This window comes from Choloepus didactylus, chromosome 2 (assembly GCF_015220235.1).
Source record: "Choloepus didactylus isolate mChoDid1 chromosome 2, mChoDid1.pri, whole genome shotgun sequence".
NCBI classification, from domain to species: domain Eukaryota; kingdom Metazoa; phylum Chordata; class Mammalia; order Pilosa; family Megalonychidae; genus Choloepus; species Choloepus didactylus.
The window spans coordinates 190352220-190373424 of NC_051308.1; the positions used below are offsets into that span (position 1 = coordinate 190352220).

The 21205-nt window shown below is 44.7% G+C and overlaps 1 protein-coding gene across 1 annotated transcript in view; it reads left to right on the forward strand.

Moving 5' to 3' along the window:
• The window catches only part of PLPP3 (phospholipid phosphatase 3), a 79476-nt gene that overhangs the window by 52807 nt on the left and 5464 nt on the right, over positions 1-21205 (forward strand). Inside the window, exons 3-5 of the mRNA XM_037827112.1 lie at positions 245-525; positions 947-1004; positions 12254-12430. Of these exons, the coding sequence (XP_037683040.1) occupies positions 245-525; positions 947-1004; positions 12254-12430 (516 nt within the window). The remainder of the gene's footprint in view (positions 1-244; positions 526-946; positions 1005-12253; positions 12431-21205) is intronic.

Consider the following 21205-nt stretch of genomic DNA (forward strand, 5'->3'; position numbering starts at 1 on the left):
CTGTGTTGTGCTGTCACATGGTTTTTGGTTTTTGTTTTTTGTTTTTTTTTACTTTTTATTATGGTACCATATATGCACCCTAAAACTTCCCCTTTCAACCACATTTGAATATATAATTCAGTGCTGTTAATTACGGTCACACAATGTTGTTCACAATGAGTGTTCTAATTTCTCCACATCCTATAGCATCAGTTCTGGTGATAAGTCTTGATACTCCTTAATTCCCCTATTGGTTTCCTTTCAGATCATCACAGGGGAATTCTACCGGATCTATTACCTGAAGGAGAAGTCCCGCTCAACTATTCAGAATCCCTATGTGGCAGCCCTCTACAAGCAAGTTGGTTGCTTCCTCTTTGGCTGTGCCATCAGCCAGTCCTTCACAGACATTGCCAAGGTGTCTATAGGGCGCCTGCGTCCTCACTTCTTGAGCGTCTGCAACCTTGATTTCAGCCAGATCAACTGCTCTGAAGGCTACATTCAGAACTACAAATGCAGAGGAGATGACAGCAAAGTGCAGGAAGCCAGGTGAGATGCTACCTCCCTATGGCCAGAGCTTGCACTCCTTTGATGCAGTCCAGTTCAGTGAACACTTATTGAACACTACTAGGTGGCAAGACTAGCACTGGGCTCTGGTTTAGACAGGTGAATAAGGCACAGTCTCTGTTCTTGAGGAACTCCGTCCAATGGTTGAGGCAGATGTGTACATAAAACAATTTTGATATAGTGCTGGTAAGTCGATTCATTCATTCATTCTTTTGTTTCTTCATGCATTCATGAGTGGCTGCTGTGTTCCAGGCAGTGTCCAAAGCACATCCAAGGATACAGATAAAGGAAGAAGACACAGTTCCTGCTCTCCAGGTCGCACTCTAGGGAGGGAAGACAGACAGACGAATGTGTATCAGGGATGTGAATATGGCCCTTTCATGGCCCTCTCTTACTCTTGCAGGAAGTCCTTCTTCTCTGGCCATGCCTCCTTCTCCATGTTCACCATGCTGTATTTGGTGGTAAGTATCTTCCCTCCTATTAGAACAGAGAGCAGCTGCAGCTCGAATCCCTTCTGTGCAAATAGGCCTCAGAATGGTTAGGGGACAGATTCATGTGAAGTCCTTGAAAAAAGAGGTTAGTTAGAAAAGTTAAATTCCATTCTGAGCCCTGCCACTGCCTTCCTAGAAATTGTTTTATTTCCCAGGCCTTCCCTACTTTTTAAATAAAAATACTCTTTATCATGGTGGCTTGATAAGAATTATGCACCCATTTTGAAATTACAAAATGATAAAGATGTGATTAACATTTTATGATTAACAATCACTGTTGTCTGAAAATCCGTCTCATTTGATCCTCACCTTTTATAAGTAATATTATTATCTCTTATTTTGGGGAAATGATCGCCAAATAGGGCTCAGAATTTGAGTGAACTTCCAAATTTTATATAAACATCACAAATATCACTCAACTCCAAGCCTTCTGATCATGTTCATCGTACCAGTTCTCCATTCTTGACTCACACAAGGACCCTAGAGATCATCATTATCTAATTACACACCATGAGTTTTCGTTTTACAAAATACTTCTGCATCCATGAGTACGCATGACCTCACAGCAACACTGTGCAGTACGAAATCCTTATCCCCATTTCTTGGATCTAAAGACCAAGGCCCAGGGAAGTTAAGTAGCATGTCTGAGGCCCTTCAACCATTGGTGAAGTCGAGATTCGAATTCACTTTCCTGACTCCAAGCTGCTGTCCTTGCCATGTGTCTGCTCTGATTTTCTGGAGATGCTCGAACAGTGGAGCTGAAATGCCCTGGTCCCCTCCAGCTGCCATACAGACAGCGAGCTGCCCTGTTTTTCTTTGTCAGTTAAATATGGTCTCCCCTGCTTTTTCCTCTCCCCTTGAGTGAGGTCCTCATGCCAAGGTGCTTCCTACTTTGGGCTGCTTTGACGGGGTTTAGAGCGAGAAGGCGTTGGGAGGTCAGACGTGGCTCAGAGGAGCGTTAGCTGTTTGGAAAAAGAACTTTTGGATTTCAACTTACTTTAAAAACATAATTAGGAATTGGAAAAAACAGCAGAGTGGTTTTTGTTTTGTTTGTTTCCCCAATCCTTTCCAAGTTTCGGAGGCCTCTGGGCTTCCCGTTCCCTAGGATGCAGAGCTAAAAGGTGGGCCCCAACTTATAAAAACATTAAATGTAGATTTTATTTATTCACGAATAGCATTTGCTTTCATTCCTTATTTTTTTGTTTTGCTCTTAGAAAGGACAATTTAGCAATGATATTTGGGTTCCTGCTCCATTTTTATATTTTACCCAGGTCGGGAAGCAATTGTACTACAAATATAATTTGAGTGTTCTGTAAAGGTGCTTGGAGGAGTGGGCATGTGTTCATTTTTTCCACAGTTCTTCATTTTCTTCCAAGAGAAAAACACTGGATAATTTTGTAACCGCCACTGTGTACTATGTCCTGCACAATAGGACCCAAAGTAGAAGTGCCGGCATGATTTGGGTGCCTCCTGTGCACCGATTCAGTAATCTAATGAGATACACTTTCATTACCCTGTTTTCAGATTAAAAAAAAAAAAAAATCTGAATCTAAGAGGTTAAGTAATAAAAATTCCAGAGCCAGTAAGAGTCAGAAAAGGTATTTGAAAGGTTGGTCTTTATGACACCGGAGTCACTGTGTGTTCTGTATTGTGCTATGTATTGTACCGCACTACGGAAAACAAAACAAAACTCTTCAGGCTGAACTCGAGAAATATACCTCCTTATTGTAACGTCACTTTCTCCAGAAGTTGACCTGCTTTAGCAGCTGAGATGTCTATCTCCTTCCCCCACACCCACCCATCATCTGTTACCAGCTGTGATCATAGTAAGGGCCCTCTGTGCGGGTGATGGGGTGAGGAGTATATTTGGACTGAATGTTTATTTGCCTATCTCTGAAAGAGGAATAAAACATAGGGCTTTCATATTCCTGGAAGGAAAGAAGGGAGGGAAGGAGGGAGAGAGAAAGGGGGGTGATGGGGGTGGGGGAGAAAGAGAAGAGCCTTGTTGATCCCCTAAGCAAGTTATTACAACACATGGACACACCACACACTCTTGGGAACTTTCACAACATGCTCACACTGAGCACACAACTAACAGGCAGTATGCATACAACATATACACATGCAAACCTATTTTTACCTCTAAGGTTATCTTGCCCTTAAACAACCTCTGAAGCTAAGGGCCTGTCAGGAGGATAGTACTCTTTGCTGGAACTGTTTTTTTCTGTGTGTGTGTGTGTGTGTGTGTGTGTGTGTGTGTGAGAGAGAGAGAGAGAGAGAGAGAGAGAGAGAGAGAGAGAGAGAGAGATTATGCAGAGATCCCAGCCCTTTTAATCCAATTTGTAAAACTTTCTAAAGGGCATTTGAAGAACACCATTGCTGCATGCTGCTGGCCCAGGGAGATGGGGAATCCTGCCATCAGCCAGAGAAGCCCTTTGAACCTCCCCCCAGTACTTTCATTTGGGGCTTCAGGAAGTGCTGGAGTTGGGCAAAGAGATCCCAGCCTTCCCCAGTGCACCCTATGCTTTTGTTAACACGAAAAGCCTGGGATTCCACAGCTTCCCTGGAGCCAGCTTGGTTGGAGTCAGATGGACCTGGAATCAAATCTGGCCATGCCAATTCCTAGCTATGGGACCATAAGTAGACACCTTAACCTTAGAGCCTCAGTGGTCTCATCTGTTAAGTGGTCACAATTATGTCTATTTTGCAGGACTGTGGCCACTTTTTCCTCTCTGGACCTCACATTCCCCATCTGTCAAATGAAAGGGTGGGATTAGATGGTATCTGTTTCTCTACGGCTCAATTTAAAAGAAGTTTGAACTACTGTGAGTGCTGAAAGGGAAGGTGGGAAGCCATCAGGGACAGATGTATGTCCGCATACTATTGAGTTTTGCAGCAGATGAGAAACACCAGCTGTCACCAGTCTAGGTCTTTCAGCACCAGTCGCCATCCCAGAACCTCCCATAGCTCTGGAGGGCACTCCGTGTTAGGTTTCAATTTGCAAAATGGTTAGCTTGGAAAAACCATGCCCCAAACACCAAATTATCTCTGGGCACAGAAGCTTTAGGATGAGGTTAAGGCCTGTTGGAGATTAATGCAAATTCTAATAAGAAAAATCCACAGCATATATAAACACAAATGATGCTTCCTGCCCCGGAGCCCTGGCTTAAACCCCAGAGGACCACGTCTGAATTGGCCCTGAACCTCCATGATCAGGACTTGAGGGATTTGGCTCTCTGGACAAACTGCCAGCACCAGGGCAGGCAACAATTCTTATAGCATGCCTGGCATCTCCGTTGTGCCTGGCACTTTGTTACCTTCTGGGAATTCAGAGATGAGTAAGACATAATTGCACCCCTGGAGGAGTTCATAGTATAGAGAAGTAGACAGACTGTCATTACAACAGTCTCAAATGTGGTGCAATAGGGGCAAGGGAATATGCAGGTTATTACAGACACTCAGAATTGGGGCACCCAAACTAACCTGGGGTCAAGGGTGCCAGAAGCCTGGGAAGGCTTCTAGTAGGGTCAGTCATGTGACGATGCGGAGACTGGAACAGCTCTCTGTGTGCAGGTAACAAGAGGGATGGGGATTTGAGGGAACTACAGGTTTTCCATTCAGGTCAACGTTGATGGCAGGTAGGAAGCAAGGAGTGGAGGAAGGCTCACTGAGAGTTGAAAAGACCTTGGGGATCATTAGTCCCTACCTTTCTCATTTTGTGACCCAGAATAGGCAACAGCAAGTTGGTGTCAATGCATTTCCTTCACTTGCTCGCGCTCTTCTCCCAGGAATCTGGCTCCGTTGCCTTTTTCAGGTCACTTTTCTAGAGAAGTTTTCCCTGACCACCCTGTTTAAAATGACGAGCCCCTCCTCCTGTACTCCCTATCTCTCTTTACAGTCTTGTTTTTTCCCCAATTCAGAACCATCTGACATACTGTGCATTTACTAGTTTATTTGTTTGCCTCTGCAGGGGAGAATTTCTGCTGCTGTATTCGCTTTTATAGCCCCACTTTCCAAAACAGTCAGTATGTAATGAATATTTGATGAATGAATGAATGAATGAATGAATGCAAGGCCTTCAGACACCCCAAGGCTATGCTCCTTTCCATTCCACTTAGGATTTTTTTTTTGTTTGTTTGTTCTCCTTATCACTGACTTGATAGATCACTAAGGGAAGTGTGTGATGTACAGAAGATCTTTGCTAAAGTATTTACCTATTGACTCTTTACTGTCGTGCCCTATGAAACTGTTTATGTGTCCAAGGATTTGTCGGGTACCCAGGAAACCAGGAAGTGGCTGTATTCTGACAGCCATGTTCTCTGGCCTGTGGTTGTTAGTCATTGAGGTTTTGTTCAACATGCTTGGAATCCCACAGCAGTGGGATCTGGTATGCCCACGAGGCATGGTCTTCTCACAGATCCTGGGAGTGTCTGTTGAAACCTCTTACAGAAACAAGGTTTTTGATTCCAAGGGGAATAAACCACTGCACCAGATGTTTTCCCTCTTTTTTCCTCTTATGTTCTCCATCCACTCATCCATGCATCCCTCCATCCATCTATCCAGTAGGCAGTTTCTGAGAAACCGTCCTGTGCCAGACCTCAAAAGAGCTCACAATTTTAAGTGGAAAGACTGAAAAGTAAATAATTGCAAAAAAAGTTGGATGCATTCTCTGAGTAGGGTTGGGCTGAGGGGTTGAAGCACAGTGGAAAGAGCTAAGTCTGTTAAGGGGTTGCATTAGGCTTAAGACGAGGCCAGAGCTGCTGCTAACAAAAGCTACACCTGTGCGGATATGGGCAATTATGAAAGTACGTGATGGGTGAATAAGAAAAGCCTGAAGTTCCAGGTGTCCTTTAGTCTATAACAACTGTGTAGTCCCTTCAAATTGCTTCTACCCTCTAAGAACAGAGTTCCAGTACAAAAGACCAATACTTTGTGTGCAAAGCACTAATTCCCTAAAGAAGACAAGTGGTTCTGTGGTTAGAGCATGAACTTAGAAAGAGGCAAACCTTATTCCATATAAACTGTGGTTCTCTGTAACCTTTGAGCAAGTACGTGGACTTGATGTCTTCATCTGTAAAACTGGTGCAATGGTGTCCACCTACCAGGGATATGTTGCCATTTGCAGAAATGCCATTTAAAGCACCTTTAGCACAGTGCCTGAGATGGTGCTTAACAAATGGTAGTTTCCTTTCCGCCCCCTTATAGTGACCGAAGACAAATAAGATCTGATTGCCTTCTCTTTTTTTAATGCAATTTTATTGAGATATATTCACATAACATACAATCCTTCAAAGTGTAAATCAGTTGTTCATAGCTGTGCATTGATCACCACAATCTTTGAACATTTTCATTACTCCAAAAAATAAAATAAAAATTAGAATAAAAAAGAGCATCCAAAACATTCCATTCCCCAACTCCCCCCATTGTTCATTTACTTTTTTTCACACTCATTCATTTTTTTAACTTTATCAAAAAATTAAAAAGCAAACAATAAAAAAAATTTTTTTCAAACTGAACTAAAACAAAGTGATTGCCTTCTAAAAGAGGAGAAAGTCAACCAAAAATTCCCCTTCTGGCCTGAAGGTCTATTATTCCAGTTACTGAAGTAGAAACAGCCTAGTAGATAAATAACTTACTTCCCGGGGAGAAATTCTCATCCTACGCCATGTAGGCGAGCCAGCAGGCATGTGAGCCGGAGACCCCTCGGGAGCCATGGAAGAGATTAGAGAAGGGAGAAAGTTCTTCGCTGTGGGTGTGGGTGAGTGGACTGGCAGCCAGGAAGAGGGCAGGCAGGGGCATAAGGAAGGACAAAAGCCTCCTTTTCACTCTTTGCAGAGCTGTCCCATGGGTGATGGAAATGAAGTGAGAGGACAGTACAGACCTGTTTCACCAGTATGCAAATCATTTAATGAAACACAAATGACTTAGCAAGAAAGAGAGTGTGACTCACCCTACATTTGACTCTGCTGGTTCAGCCCAGAGGAGCAGGCTGGAATGCAGTCAGAACTTTCTAAGGGGGGTTTTGTAGAATTCCACAGAACCCAGATTTTGAAGCTAGGGCCAGGAAAGAGAAGACAACTCCATTTACCAAGTGAGTTCTGTGTGCCAGGGACTTTCACATACATTATTTGGAGGGGCAGACCTATGCCTTTCTGTTGTAATTTTCATGATATCCATAATCAGCAGTTTTATTTTAGCAATTGGAAGCAGAATCTTAGTACAAGAAAGGGACTTTAAAATTATATTCCCTTTTATTGAAGGGGTATATTTTATTGATTTATTTATGTTTGAGTCTTTCAGAGAGGTTTGAACATAACAGATGCTCACATTTTTGAATGAACAAATCTTACTTTTTATATGAGAAAACAGAAATTCAGAGAAGCAGAGTGACTTGTCCAGGGCCATACAGCTGGTATGTAGCACAGAAGAGATTCAAATCTAGTTGCTCTGACTGCAAATCACACGCTTTGCACAGTGTCACCTTGATCCTTAGGAAGTGAATTCAGATTGCTGATTCTCCCAGCAGAGAGGCCTTCATACAGATGAGGAAGTGAAAACAGATAAGAACCTAGGGCTGCTGATGACAAAGAAAAGTCAGGGAGAATTAGCCTTTCTGGTTTTGTCCAGCTCTGCTCACCGCCTTCCTAATCACCCTTTTCAGGATGTGTAGGCCTTAGCTGAAGTCCCTGCAGGAATTCTGATTATGAGAAAGTCTCCTTTTGGTCCAGGACAGGAGCGTGACATCCTTATCCACAGAAGGGTTTGACTTCCTCCCCTGCCCCCTCTGGGGTGGAAATGAATGGAGCCTCCCGAGTTACATATTTTTCTCAGGCTTGGGTTTCCAAGGGAGTAGAGCAATCTGGATTGTATGCACTGAACCTAGTGAGACCCAAGCCTGTTGAGTGGCCTGGATGGCTTTCGTGGACTAGGTTATGAACCTGCAAAATCCAATCCATTCAACAGTTCGATCAGTGTGGAATGGGGAGGAATTTATCTGATCCTTTGAAGAACTTCAAAACCTATTGGCATCTGCTTACTTCATCAATCAGATGGAACCACTGGGTTGTGCAATCTTTTTCTTTAGTAATTTACTTGTTTTGGTGAAATTGCCATAGTCATTGAGTAAATCTCATTTACCAAAGCAAAGGGGTGACCTAGATTTCTGAAGAGTATGTTGAGGCCCTGTCTTATGCCATGCTGTCTCCTTTTAAGAGGGAGTTACTGTTAACCCCTTTTATGGATAAGGAGACTGATGCTTAGAAGGGCTGACTTGCTAAAGATTAACCACAGTTAGTAAGTGGTAGAGCCAGGCCAAAATGCATCTCATACCAAAATGCATTTTACCTACTGCACTGCTTTTCCCAAAAGCAGCTGCAGGCACCAAAATCCATCCCAAGTTCTTGAGGCATTCCCCAATAAATATGTTAGTCACTGATGGATGTGGGGCAACAAGCTTCCATCTGCTGACTATAATTCCCTCCCTGATTGCTTTCCAAAGGAATTCTTTTTCCATGGCCCCCTACTCCTTTCTCATTCATAAGTACTCCCTTCCTGAAGCTATTCTGATGACTGGTTTCTTCCTCTCTCCTCTGGTTCCTCTCATGGTTTTTTGTGTTGTTTTGTTTTTTTCTTTTATGAAGTATCTGAGTCAGTGGAAGGGGAGATATTTGCCTTGTCCGGTTAGGAAACCCACCCTTCCTCTGCTCCACCCTAAAACCAAGTCTCTTGACCTAATACTCCATTAGTGGGGGGGGAGGGGGCGGATTTTGAAAAAGCATTTTCTGAGGACCAGCAAATTTTTAAGTGAGGGAACTAGGAAAATTTTGGGACTACTAGCTCCAAATTAAGAGAAGTGGTTAGAGAAGAAAAACATTTATTTATTGAGCAGCACAGCATTCCAAACACTTGATCAACATCATCACCAGTTCTTACCACAATCCCATAAGATATTGGTTGCTCCACCTGTTTTATGTATGAGAACACTGGGACTCAGTGAAGTTTTTCTGTTTAAAACCTGTGCTCTTTCTGTTAGCCACACCACCCCTGTCCACTGCCAAGAAGAGCTGGAGGAAGGTCACATCACAGTGGGCACCCTGCAAATGGTCAATTCCCTGTCCCCTGATCTTGTCCTGTGATTAGTGACCTGTGATTATCTGGAGATAGATCAGCATCATCCCCATCTGCACTCCAAAAAGAAAGACATCTTTGGTCCATGATTGCATCTTTGGTCCCTATCTTTTGGGTCATTTCAGCAGATATGACTTATAGCTTTGGATTTGCTGCAACTTTAGTATTGCCTGTAGCAACCTAGCCTTGCCTATGGCCCTTAAAAAGCGCCCAGATTAGTTTCTGTGGTATTGAGTGTCTTACCTAAGACCATTTAATTTTTACCATTGTTGCCGTAGCATTTTCCAAATGGGATTCAATAGGTAGATGCTCTGTAAAAACAATGATTCTTATCTGCAGGACTTCTTGGGGCCTTCAATAATCTTATAAGCATGGTAAATGACCAATATAAGGATTTAGTACAGAGCATGTTCCAAACTGTTTTTGAAAGATCCTTAATATGAATGGAATATAGTTTGGAAAGCATTGGCCCACTGAATAAAGGCCAAGTTCCTCAGTTTGACAACTAAGGCCCTTCATGATCTGGCCTGCTTGCCTCTGCACCCGTTTATCATTGCTCCCCTGCACCCCCCCCCCACACACCCTCTTCTCTAGCTATGCTGGACTGCTTGAAGTGCTCGAGAACATTGATTGCTAGCCTCTAAGTCATCACTCTTCATGGAATACATACCCTGCACTACTATCCCCTTAATTCCCAGCAAACACCTATTATTCTTCAAGATTCAAGTCATTTATCCCTTCCCTTTAGTAGTTGGCCCTGGCTCCCCAACTTCTTTCATAGCCCCTACAAAACACTTCAGTGCACTTTACTTGTTTTCATATATCTCTGACCATATGCTCCATAAAGGCAGGCATTACTTCTTATTTCTGTGTCCTTGGCCCTATCACAGTGCCTGGCTTTTTCCCCCTCCCTTTCTCCACCCCCTCTCTCCATCCCCCACCCCCAGAGTAGTTCCACAGGTTTAGTCTTTTAGGTCATCTTTAGAATAATTTTTTCAAGTAAGTTTTTCCTCCAAATCTTTTTAGGGTGTTCATGAGAATCTCATCAAATTTGCATGTCAGCTTATGCATTTATTATAAATTGAGTGTTCTTATAGATAAAAATTCTAGGTCTCTCTTTATTCAAGCTGTCCTTTATGTCCCTTATATCATAAAGGCCCTGTGAGGTTCTTGGTAAAATAATTATGATTTATTTAACACATATGTTATTATGAGGGCTTTATCTCGTTTTAGATTTTTAACTGGTTATTATTTGGATATGAGAAAACTATTGGTTTCTGTCACTCATTTGGCAGCCAACATCATCAACACATTTTCTTCTTTTTTTTTTCCATTTGTTACCCTTAGGTATTTCAATCATAAATTTGTATAATTTCAAAGTGATTATAAAATTGCCTGCTGTTTTCTGTGCTTCCTTTTTCAAAATAGTAGTTGAAGATTCAGTTCTCTAGGCTTATAGTACACAGCCAAGAGGGACTCCAAAATCTTCCCTTCATGTTTCCTTTGGATCGGCCACTGCCTTGCTCTTTCCTGACCACCGAAAGGAAGGTGTCCATTTGTCTCAGGAAGGGCAAAGTCACGCCTTTGCCACTGCCCCAGGTCTATCTTTAGGTCAACAGACCCCTCCCCTCTGCTCTCTTCCCCTTTCTCCTCCACTCATGCTTTGATTTGTAGTGGCAAGTTCCCCCTTGTACCATTGCCTCTTCCTTCTCATTTCCCAAGTTCCCACAGGAACTTGGGAAGTAGTTCATGCACGGAGGTTAGAACGGAAACTGCAGTAAGATAACTCTGAGGGGACAATGCCCAGTTGACGTCATTTTAATTTCTTTGCTTCAGCCAGAGGTTTTTTCCTCCCGTCGCCATTTTTCTTCAGGTTATCCTCCTACCCCACCCAGTCCAGTATCTGTCAGCCTCTATTTGAAAGTTCTCTGACAATGTATTTCCTTATACCTGATTCAAAATCGGTAGCTCCATAGTGGTGACTTAGAAACTAGTCCTTTGATAGAGTTGTTTTCCTTTGAAGCAGAAGCATCCCTTTCTGAATATTGGGACAGACACGCCTAGCACTTGCATCATGTATGTTATTTCCACGGCAGTTCTGAGAAGCAGGTAGTTTAGGGACAATGCACTCAAAACTCCCAGGGAAACACACAAGTGGGGTAAGTTGTCGTCAAATATAAAATAGAAACATTTTCTAATCCTGGCTATTGTTCTTGAATTAGCATTCCCATCAAGAAGGAGGTGAAAGGAAACTGACATTTATTAAGTGCCTAATGTGTGCCAAAAAGTATGCTAAGGCCATTTCCATGCATTTTCTCTCTTGGCCCTCCTTAAGTGATGGGCTCTATTATTATTATTTTTTTTTTTTTTTCCCAGTATGGTAACTGAGTTTCAGAGTTTAAATAACTGGTTGAAGGTCCATGTCCAAGTTGAATGCTTGTCTTGGTCTGCTAATGCTGCAGAATGCAAAACACCAGAGATGGACAGGCTTTTATAAAATGGGGGTTTATTTCACTACACAGTTACAGTCTTAAGGCCACAAAAAGTCCAAGGTAACACCTCAACAATCGGGTACCTTCACCGGAGGATGGCCAATGGCATCCGGAAAACCTCTGCTAGCTAGGAAGGCAGCTGGCGTCTGCTCCAAAGCTCCGGCCTCAAAACGGCTTTCTCCCAGGACGCTCCTCTCTAGCAAGCTTGCTCCTCTTCAAAACATCACTCCCAGCTGCACTCTCTTTTCTCCCCCCGCCCCCCGAGGCAGCTCATTTATATAGCTCCACTGATAAAGGCCCACCCTGAATGGGTGGGGCCACGCCTCCATGGGAACATCTCATCAGAATCATTGCCCACAGCTGGGTGGGGCACATTCCAAGCAAATCCAACCATCACCAAAACGCCTGCCCCACACAAGACCACAAAGATAATGGCATTTGGGGGACACAATACACTCAAACACAATGCTCTTCCTCAACATGCCACCCAAGGTCCCGGTGGTTCCACTTAGCAGAAGTGTGGTGTGGGCCAACCTTGGCTATTATGCAGATGGTTGGCATATCACTGAGTACCTGTTTGCTTTCTCTCTCTCCCTCCAGCTCTACCTGCAGGCCCGCTTCACTTGGCGAGGTGCCCGCCTCCTCCGGCCCCTCCTGCAGTTCACCCTGATCATGATGGCCTTCTACACAGGACTGTCACGCGTATCTGACCACAAGCACCATCCCGGCGATGTCCTGGCAGGGTTTGCTCAGGGCGCCCTGGTGGCCTGCTGCATAGTAAGTAGTCCTTGTCCTCAGTATGCACACAAAGCCTTAGGAGGCTTGCTTGTTAAATGTTTCCAGCTCAGTGACTATAGCCAGGGAGCACTCGGTCCTGCTCTCCGCTTGGCCTCTGAAGATTTCACCCGACTCCAGGGTCCCTTCAGCAAAATGAGAATAATTACTGCTTCTTTCCAGCCTCTGCGTTTTAATCAGACGTGGTTTGTAAATCCTCTTTTCCCCAAGCATAGAAAGTTCATGGACTCATAGAATGTTGCAATGGGAAGTGATCTTAGATGTTGTCCAACTCCCTCATTTTATAGATGAGGAAATGTAGGGTTAGAGAGGGGAAGAAACTTGCCCAAGGTCACATGGCAAGTTAGTGGCAGAACCCAGGTCTCCTGACTCATAGACTGTGCATGTGCTACTTTGGCAGGCATGAACTCTTTACCCTTCCCACTGTGGCCATCAGGGTCACTTCCTCAGGTCCTAAACTCGGTATTAGCTGGAGAGAGGGGTTTGCTGAAGGCCTCGTGCATAAAGCCACCAGAGACCTTCAGGTCGCAGGGCTCCCTAGAGACTGGACTTGGGTCAGGTCTCATTCTGATTTGCCCCGAATGGATGGGTGCCCTTTTCACATATTTCCTTCCTGACTCCCACTGAGGGTGGGGTGAGGTATTCCACCTCTCCGAACCTTCATTTCCGTAGTTATCTCTGTTTTTCCTGCCTGCTAAAATTTCTGAGAGGCTCACTCAGCAAACATAACTGAGCACCTACTCTGTTATTGTATCTTCTGGGCCTATTCAGAGGAGCTCACGGTCCAGTAGGAATCCTGGAATATATCAGTGGCTGGATATTAAGGCACCACACATGGAGCTTATACTATTGTTGGTATAATTCTTGCTCAGTCACAGTAAGAATTATGAACAATAGAGAGATCTTAGGCTGGCTGCAGCCCATTTCTCTCTGTAGCCACCTCTCCCCTCTTTTCCTCTTTCATAGCACTGATCATCCTGCATTGAAATTGTTCGTGTCTGTCTCCTTTTAGACCATAAGTACCTTGGAAATGAGGACCCCATGTTATTCTGTCTTACCAAGGCCTCTCAGGAATCCTAGCTCAGAGTAAATGTGTGCTTAATAAACAAAAACTTAGTATCAATGAGGTGATCAACCCTTTTTTGAGAACACTGTAGGGAACATTCCCTTAAAGGCATACAGGAGAATAAGGAAGTTGGAGTCCAGTTGCTTACACGGATAGGTGAAGCACAAGAGCTGCAATGCAAGGCAGAATGTAGGGCTAGAATAGAGTCATGTGTAGGGTGCTTCAGTAGGCAGGCAAGGGCCTGGTTCAGTGTGACCTGATCAAGAAGAAAGAGAAGGGGTTGGGTGATCAGGCTGAGCTGCTTGCCAGGCGGGGCATGGAAATCCTAGCCTAAGGGACTGCCTGTTTTGTTGCCTGCCTGTTTTCCTCCTTCTTTTTTTTTTCTTTCTTTTTTTTTTAATTTCAAGGCCAAAGGGAGAAAAATTGGGGAGCAAACTGTTAATGAGAGCAGCTTTTACTGACTACCTTGTTCTCTGGTGCCTGGCCCTTTAAGGTGAAGTGACTGGGGTGGGAGTGGGACAGGGGCAGGGGAAGGGAGCAGTGTTTGCACTAAAGGGTAACCCTTTGCTGACTGTGTCCTTTTGAGCTTTGCTCTCAGCAGGAGGATGAGCCCGCAGGGCCTGCTGGTGTTTCCTTTTTGGCGCCACTGCATTAATTGGAGTCTCTCCTGCACCCCCAATTAAAAAAAATTAAAAGGTGAGGGAACCTTCATAGCCTTCCTCTCTTTTATATCATCCCAGAGCACTGGCCGTGTGCAATTAAACCAAGTGTCTGGAAGACAAAGCCTTATTTTTAAGAAGGGAAATGAGGGGTCTGACTTTTATCCTGTTTGACCCTGGCAGGCTGTAGTATAGGGTAGGAAGTTGGTCATGGCATTTGTAAAGCACCTACTATTTGCTGGCCCCATTCTAGAAACTTTACCCATTATCTCCTTTTAGCCACATGAAGCCATGTTACTATAGCTATTTTTGCAGATGAGGTCACTGAGGCTCAGAGAGATGCTGAAGTCATTCAAGGTTGAAGGGCTAGTAGACAGCTGCTTCCAGAATTCAAACTGACTCCAAAGCCATCCCTTCTGCACTTTGCAAGGAGAAAAGAGCACGGGAGCCTAAGGCCAGCCAGAGTTAACCAGAGGCATAAGCAGCAAAGGTGGCTGTTTAGAGTATAATTTAAAGGTGTCACAGGGTCTTTCCTAACCCTTTGGGCAGATCCAGTCATTCCTTTGAGTTTGAAAACCTGTTTAACAATGCAGAGATGGTTTGGAAAGTGGTGATAAATATCTTTCTGTCTTTTTCCCACTAAGCTATAAGCACTTGAGGGCAGGGACTCCTTCTTATATATCATTTTTTTTTCCCAATACCTAACACCTGGCCTGGTACACGATAGGAGCATGTAGATCCAACTGGCTTTGAATCACAGTACTGAGCCATCTGTTGCAGGGACGTGTTTAGAAAGTATGGCTAATCAGCACAAGAGCCTGAAATGCTCAGCTTGGAGAAAAGAGAGCAGTGAGCACCTTCTCATTGTAAGATCCCAGGATTCTGTTTTCCTCGTTTTGATTGTGAAAAAGACATAGAACCTTGGATTGAACCAGAGTTGGGTAGATCCATGAAGTCTAGGGAACCAAGAGGCCCTCTTTGGACCTTGGATGCCCGGGAAGAGGGAAGTGTGAAGAGGATGAAGGACATTTGCCTCACAGGTTTTGTAGCTTTATCAGGGGTTTTTCCCGGAGTTGTGCAGGGCAGCTCCCTGCAGCTCAGGGAGGTGTGGCCTCTGCTCTGCTTGTGCCATGTTGCAAAATTCCACCACCATCACTACCATTTCCAAGAACTAGGGCTGGCTGTCCCAGTGAATCCCATGAGGAGAAGCCAAGTTCTCTTCTCACCCCAGAATGTGGCTGTTTTGAAGGGTTTTTGAAACACAGAGACAACAGCTGAGGTTAGGATGACCCAGAAAGAGACAGAGCAGTATGGTTGGTTTAAGGGCCACTGCCTGGCAAAGAAACTGAAATCCATTTCCTGCTCTGCCAGGTGACCTCAGCCAGGCTTGTATGGACTCCCCATCAACTCAGCAGAGAAGTAATATTTATTAACAACTGTTGAGGGCTTACTGGGTGCCAGCCCCTTTACACATATTAAGCACTTTATTTAGTTCTCTCAAAATCCTGTATTGAAGGTTCTATTATCATCTGCATTTACAGGATGACAAAGCAGAGGCTAAGAATGTTGAGGTCAAATGGAGAGAAGGTAGAGACATCAGAGTTGACTGCAGTTCCAGTGTCTCTCGTATCTGATGAAAACTTCTCTGTTAGTTTCCTATGGCTGCTGTCACAAATTACCATGACTTTAGTGACTTAGAACAACATAAATTTATGCTCTTACAGTTGTGAAGGTCAGAGTCCAAAATGGCTTTCACTGGGCTGAAGGTGTTGGCAGGGCTGCATTCCTTCTGGAGGCTCTGCAGGGGAGAATTCATTTCCTGGCCTTTTTCAGCTTCTAGAGGCTGCCGGAATTCCTTGGCTCATGAATCCCTTCCTCTCCCATCATCCCTCTCTCTCTTCCCCTGCCCGCTCTCCTCTCTTGCCTCTGTTCTATTCTCCTTCTGCGACTCTGACCCTCCTGTCTCCCTCTTATGAGGACCCTGTGATTACATTGGGCCCTGTGGATTAATCCAGGATAACCGCCCCCATCTCAAGATTCTTAACTTGATCAGCAAAGTCTCTTTTGCCGTGGAAGGGAACATACTCACAGGTGTCCCCAGGACCTTTGGAGCCGCATTATTCAGTCTCCCTCCCCTTCCCCAGTTCCTGAAGACAGAATTGCCTAATGTCTTCTAGGGCGCTTTTAGCACTTTCTTCTTGCTGTGTCATTTGGCCCCTTCTGTCGTAATTGCCTGGTCACACGTCTGTCTTCCTGACTAGATTTTGGGTCTCTGAATATCAGAATCCACAGAATAGCTTAACCCTGTGGTTATTCATTCCCAGTGCCTATTACAGTGGCTGGCCCTCAATGGGTGCTTGGTAAGCATTGGTTAACTAATGAATGATGAATTAGCTCGTGACCTCAGGCAAGACACTTACCCTCTGCTCCTGGTTTCCTCATCTGTGAGATGCTCTTAGAGGCCCAGTAACTCCTTGACCTTTTCCCACAGAGCTTCTGTGGCACGGCTGATCTTTGTAGTCACTGAACCGGACCTGTTTTCTCAAATGGAACCCTCTCCCTGCAATGCTGGTGTAGGTGTCCTTTATTTGAGGATTGTGGCCTCTCTTTAAATCCCTAGTGGGTGCAGCGTATTTCTCTAAACTGTTGGTTCAGTCGCTGCAGAGCCTTGGGCACTTTTACCCAGGTCTGTTGGGGGTAAGTCCTGTCACGGCAAGCAGACTTGTCTGGACAAAAATCACATGCCAGTTGGAGCAGGTTCGGTTGCCTCTCCCATTGCTCACTGGTTGAACCCTTTCTGGTGAGGGAAGACAATGGAACCCAGCTCAGACAGAAAACAGACAGCGTCATGGCCTCAACACAGAGGCACGGGTATGTAGAGTCAGGTGGGCCTGCACACCGATAGGTACATCTTCGCACACGTGGGCAGAGGCATTGACGGGGCAGATGGTCATAGCCCAGATCGACCCAGAGGTGGTCATACCCAGACACCTAGACATCCCTTTTCTTTCCTTCTCTCACCAGCCCTCAGAAACACCAGACACAGACAGACAGACACACAAATGCAAACGCAGGTGCATACCGAGCCTCACAGTCTCCCTCTCATCTCCAGCACACACACAACATCACCTCCACCAAAGGCATGAACTCTACAGTTGGGCTCACCATACCCAACCCCTGAGTAACTTTGGGACTGGGACGAAGGGACAGACATCAGTTCATTTCCTGTCTGGTGACAGCTTGCATCTCTGGCTGCCTCCTCCCTGACCCTCTAACAGATGGCAAATTATGGGGCCCCGGGAGGGGTCAGGGGAGGGCCGGGCCGCCATTGCTGTGGATTCGGCAAAGGAAGCAGCTGCTCGTCAGTTTCATAAACACACAGCAGAGACTTTCCTGGTTTTTCTCTTCCCGAGGGGGTGGGCCTCAGCTAAGCAGTTGCTCTTTTGTGTGCTGCAGTCTCTCTCCAGGATGTAGGGAGGGCGAAGGCACTCTTTGTCTCTGCCCCTGTTAGGTGACCTTGGGAAGGGAGACAAGCAAGAATGCTGGTGTGAAGAAGAATTCAGTGATGACAACCCCTTATGAGGAAACTGAGGTGCACAGAGGGGCTGTGACGTGCCCAAGGACACACAGCAAATTAGCATCAGTGTAGGAGTCAGATTCCGGGTCTCCTGATTCCTATCTCTTATTGTCTTGAAAGGGTCCAAACAGTAAACTCCAAACATGTGCTTGGTCTATGCCAGGGATGTGTAAGATCTCTTCCTTCTCTAACAGGGGAGATGCCAATGGATTTACTGTATTGCTCCCTGGGCACAGGGGAATGGATGAAATGACCTCCCAAATCACTTCTGGCCCTGCAAAAGTCTCACCCTTTGCCACTGTCAGGTGGGCATGGGTGTCAGGGATGAGATGTGGGAAGGAGAAGGAAGCACAGGCAGAGATGAACTCTGACCCAGTGGATGATAACATATCTTTGCAGTCCCTTTCTTGTGTGCCTTATAAGATGGATGGGGCCTATCATCATCCCCATTCTACAGTTCATAGTCAGGGGAGCTATATTCCTGCCACTTATGCATCTTGGGCAAATCACTTCACCTCCTGAGCCTCTTTTTTCCTATTCTGTAAAGTCGGCAGATTTAGGGATTGAGAATTCCATGAAATAAGGATACATCATGCTTGGCACATGTACCATGTTTCACATTTATTGAATGTGCATTGTGTTAAGTACTATGTTTTGTTTTAAAAATTCAGAGCTAAAAAGGACTTGGTCCATGAAGAGCTTGCACAACTTGACCACAATCCATGATAAGAAATACACGTTACACAGAATCCAATAGAGATTCACCATAACTAAATAAAATATTCTACAACTATGGAATAACTAAAACAAATATTCCTTAAAATAAGACTTTACCCATACTGTGTATGATACATTCTGATATATTAATATTTAGTATTTAAAAATGCTGGTGGCGACCACCCAGTAAATTGCTTTCATAACTTACTGATGGCTTGTAACCTGCAATTTGAAAACCATTAGATTTAGTGGGGACAGACATCTAAACACACAAGTGCAATAAAATGGTGTAGTTGCTAGGCTAAGAATCTCTACTGGGGACAGTGAGGCACACAAAAGGAGATAGTTCATTTTTCTTTAGGGTCAGAGATACTGGAAAGAATTCCTAGAGGAGGTGATTCTCTAAAGATGGGTGAATATTTACTGTGAGATACAAAAGATAAGGAAGGAATGACAAAGATATGGAGATGGATGGGAACATGGTATGTTTTGTGATTTCCTAGGAATTCAGAATGACCAGAACTTGTAGGATAATGGGGGCAGGGGAGCTCAATAAAGAACAGCCCCCTATTCCCTTTCAGCTTCAAAATTGTAGGGATTCTGGGAGCAGTGGCCCCTGTCTTTGTCTAGCCTTTCTCATCCCCTAGTACCGCTTTTCCAGAATCCAGCACCCTATGGACAGATGTCAGCCCTGTGGGTCCTTCTCACCAGAAACCCCCCTTCTTGATAGCCTACATGTTCCTCCTGTAAGATCCCCGTTCTCCTTTCAGTATTGCCCACAACTCCTTGCCTGCTGCTCCAAACCTTCCTTCTTCTTGTGGCACTAGTTTTCTTTGCATTCTTCAAGAGCAGTGATGATCATTAGCCATGTAACTGAGGTAGGATTTGAACAGTCCTCTCTATTCTCTGGGTGTGAAGTGTTTTCACATATGTTTTTATTTAAGCCTTACTCAACTATGTTTTTTGTTTTGTTTTGTTTTTTAAATAACACGTGCACACAAATACAGGGCAGAGCGACCATCTGAAATCATTAGCTTCTTAATTTTATATAAACTTAAGCCTAGACAAGAGGGTCACTCAGCAATAGCAACTTCAGACTAGATGCTGCTTCCTGACTCCCAAGGTGACACTCTTTCCACCACATCGTGTTCCCTTCAGGTACACACCAAGAAATCACTCAATTTGCCAGATGGCTGGCAAATTCCCAGAGCCAGAAGCTGCTGAATGCCCTTTATGGAGATCAAAAAGCACTGTTTGTAATTAGGTAACTCCCATACAGCCAAAAGACAGCACTTGGTATACTTAGGACATGAGGGTGAGCCAGATGCCAAGTCTTTTTCTTCCAAAGTGAAGTATTCTTTCCTTAATCTGTGAGATTGTCCAGTATGGTAGAGCAGGAAGCCAAAAGCAAATCCCAAGGATTAGGCATACTGGAGGGACTCTATGCGAAAGGAGCAGCAGGCTTGGTCTCGATACTCAGAAAGGGGCGTGGGCTAAATTTGTTGAGGGCTGCAGTTGCTGGCTTTTGTGCACAGAGGTGAGTTGACGCAGTCTATACCCTTGAGTGGCTCCCAGCCTCGTAGGAGAAATATGACATAGTATTTAAGGCATGATGCAGTAAAGCCTATGGCCTAGTGCTGTGACGGAAGACCATTAAATTTCATCAAGGGTACCAAGGAGAGAAGGTACGGGCAGCTCAAGGAAGGCCTCAGGATGCCCAGGTGTTGAATAAAGAAGTTGCTCTCAAAGCAATTACAGCTTATTCAAGACACACAGCCATTCAATGGCAGGTCTGGGATTTGAGACCATCTTTTCCTCTCTATACACTTTCCACAAATGGTTCTCTTGACTTGAGTCTGCATAACAGACACTTGTAGTGTTTTTGAAAATGCAGATTCAAGGCCACACTTTCTGTAGGTCTGGGGTGGGCCCAGGAATCTGTTTTTTCAAGATGCACTCAAGTGACCCTGAAATAGATGGTCTGAGGACTCTCCTTTGAGAAATACTCTAATAAGTGATCTCTCCATTTTCTTCCAGTTCTAAGATTCTGTAATTCTTCTGCTTTTGAACTGAGATGGCATCTAAGTTCAAAGGGAGCTTATAAAAACCCCAGTATATAAGGGCATGATTCCTCTCTTCAAGGGCGTGACTTACACACTCTGAGCAGTTGAAACACTCAAAGACTCCAGAAACATTTAAAGAACAATTCTGTTGTCATAATCTGCCCTTGACCTGGTGACCCTCAGAATTTGCTGAGTCAGCCATTCACAGCAATGGAAGTGGAAACCTGGCTACTGACCAGGCTTCTTATTTCTGGCCAGCTTGGTGCTTGGTGAGCTCCAGCCAGGCAGCACCCACCCAGCAGGACGGGGCTGGGTGTGCTCCAAGGGAGGCCGGCAATCTCCGGCGCTGGTGATGCCAGCAATGCGACATGAGACCCATATCTCTTCTTGGTTGCTGCGACTCATTCTCCAAAAATAACCCCAGCAAATTAAAGTACTTTTAGAGTAGATCCTATCTGTCCTGTGGGCTTCATGTCCGGCTTGAATCTGTACAGGTTTTCACATGCACATTCATATTTTCAGTCGTTCCCATTTCCTTTTTTCTAGTTCTCTTTTCCTGTCCAAACAAGAGGCAGGAGGAGAGAGGTTACTTTTATTGGCAGCCTACTTTGTGTAAGCGGACAGCAAACACCCAACCTGGAGATGATGGCTTCCATTTACTAACCTCTTACCGTG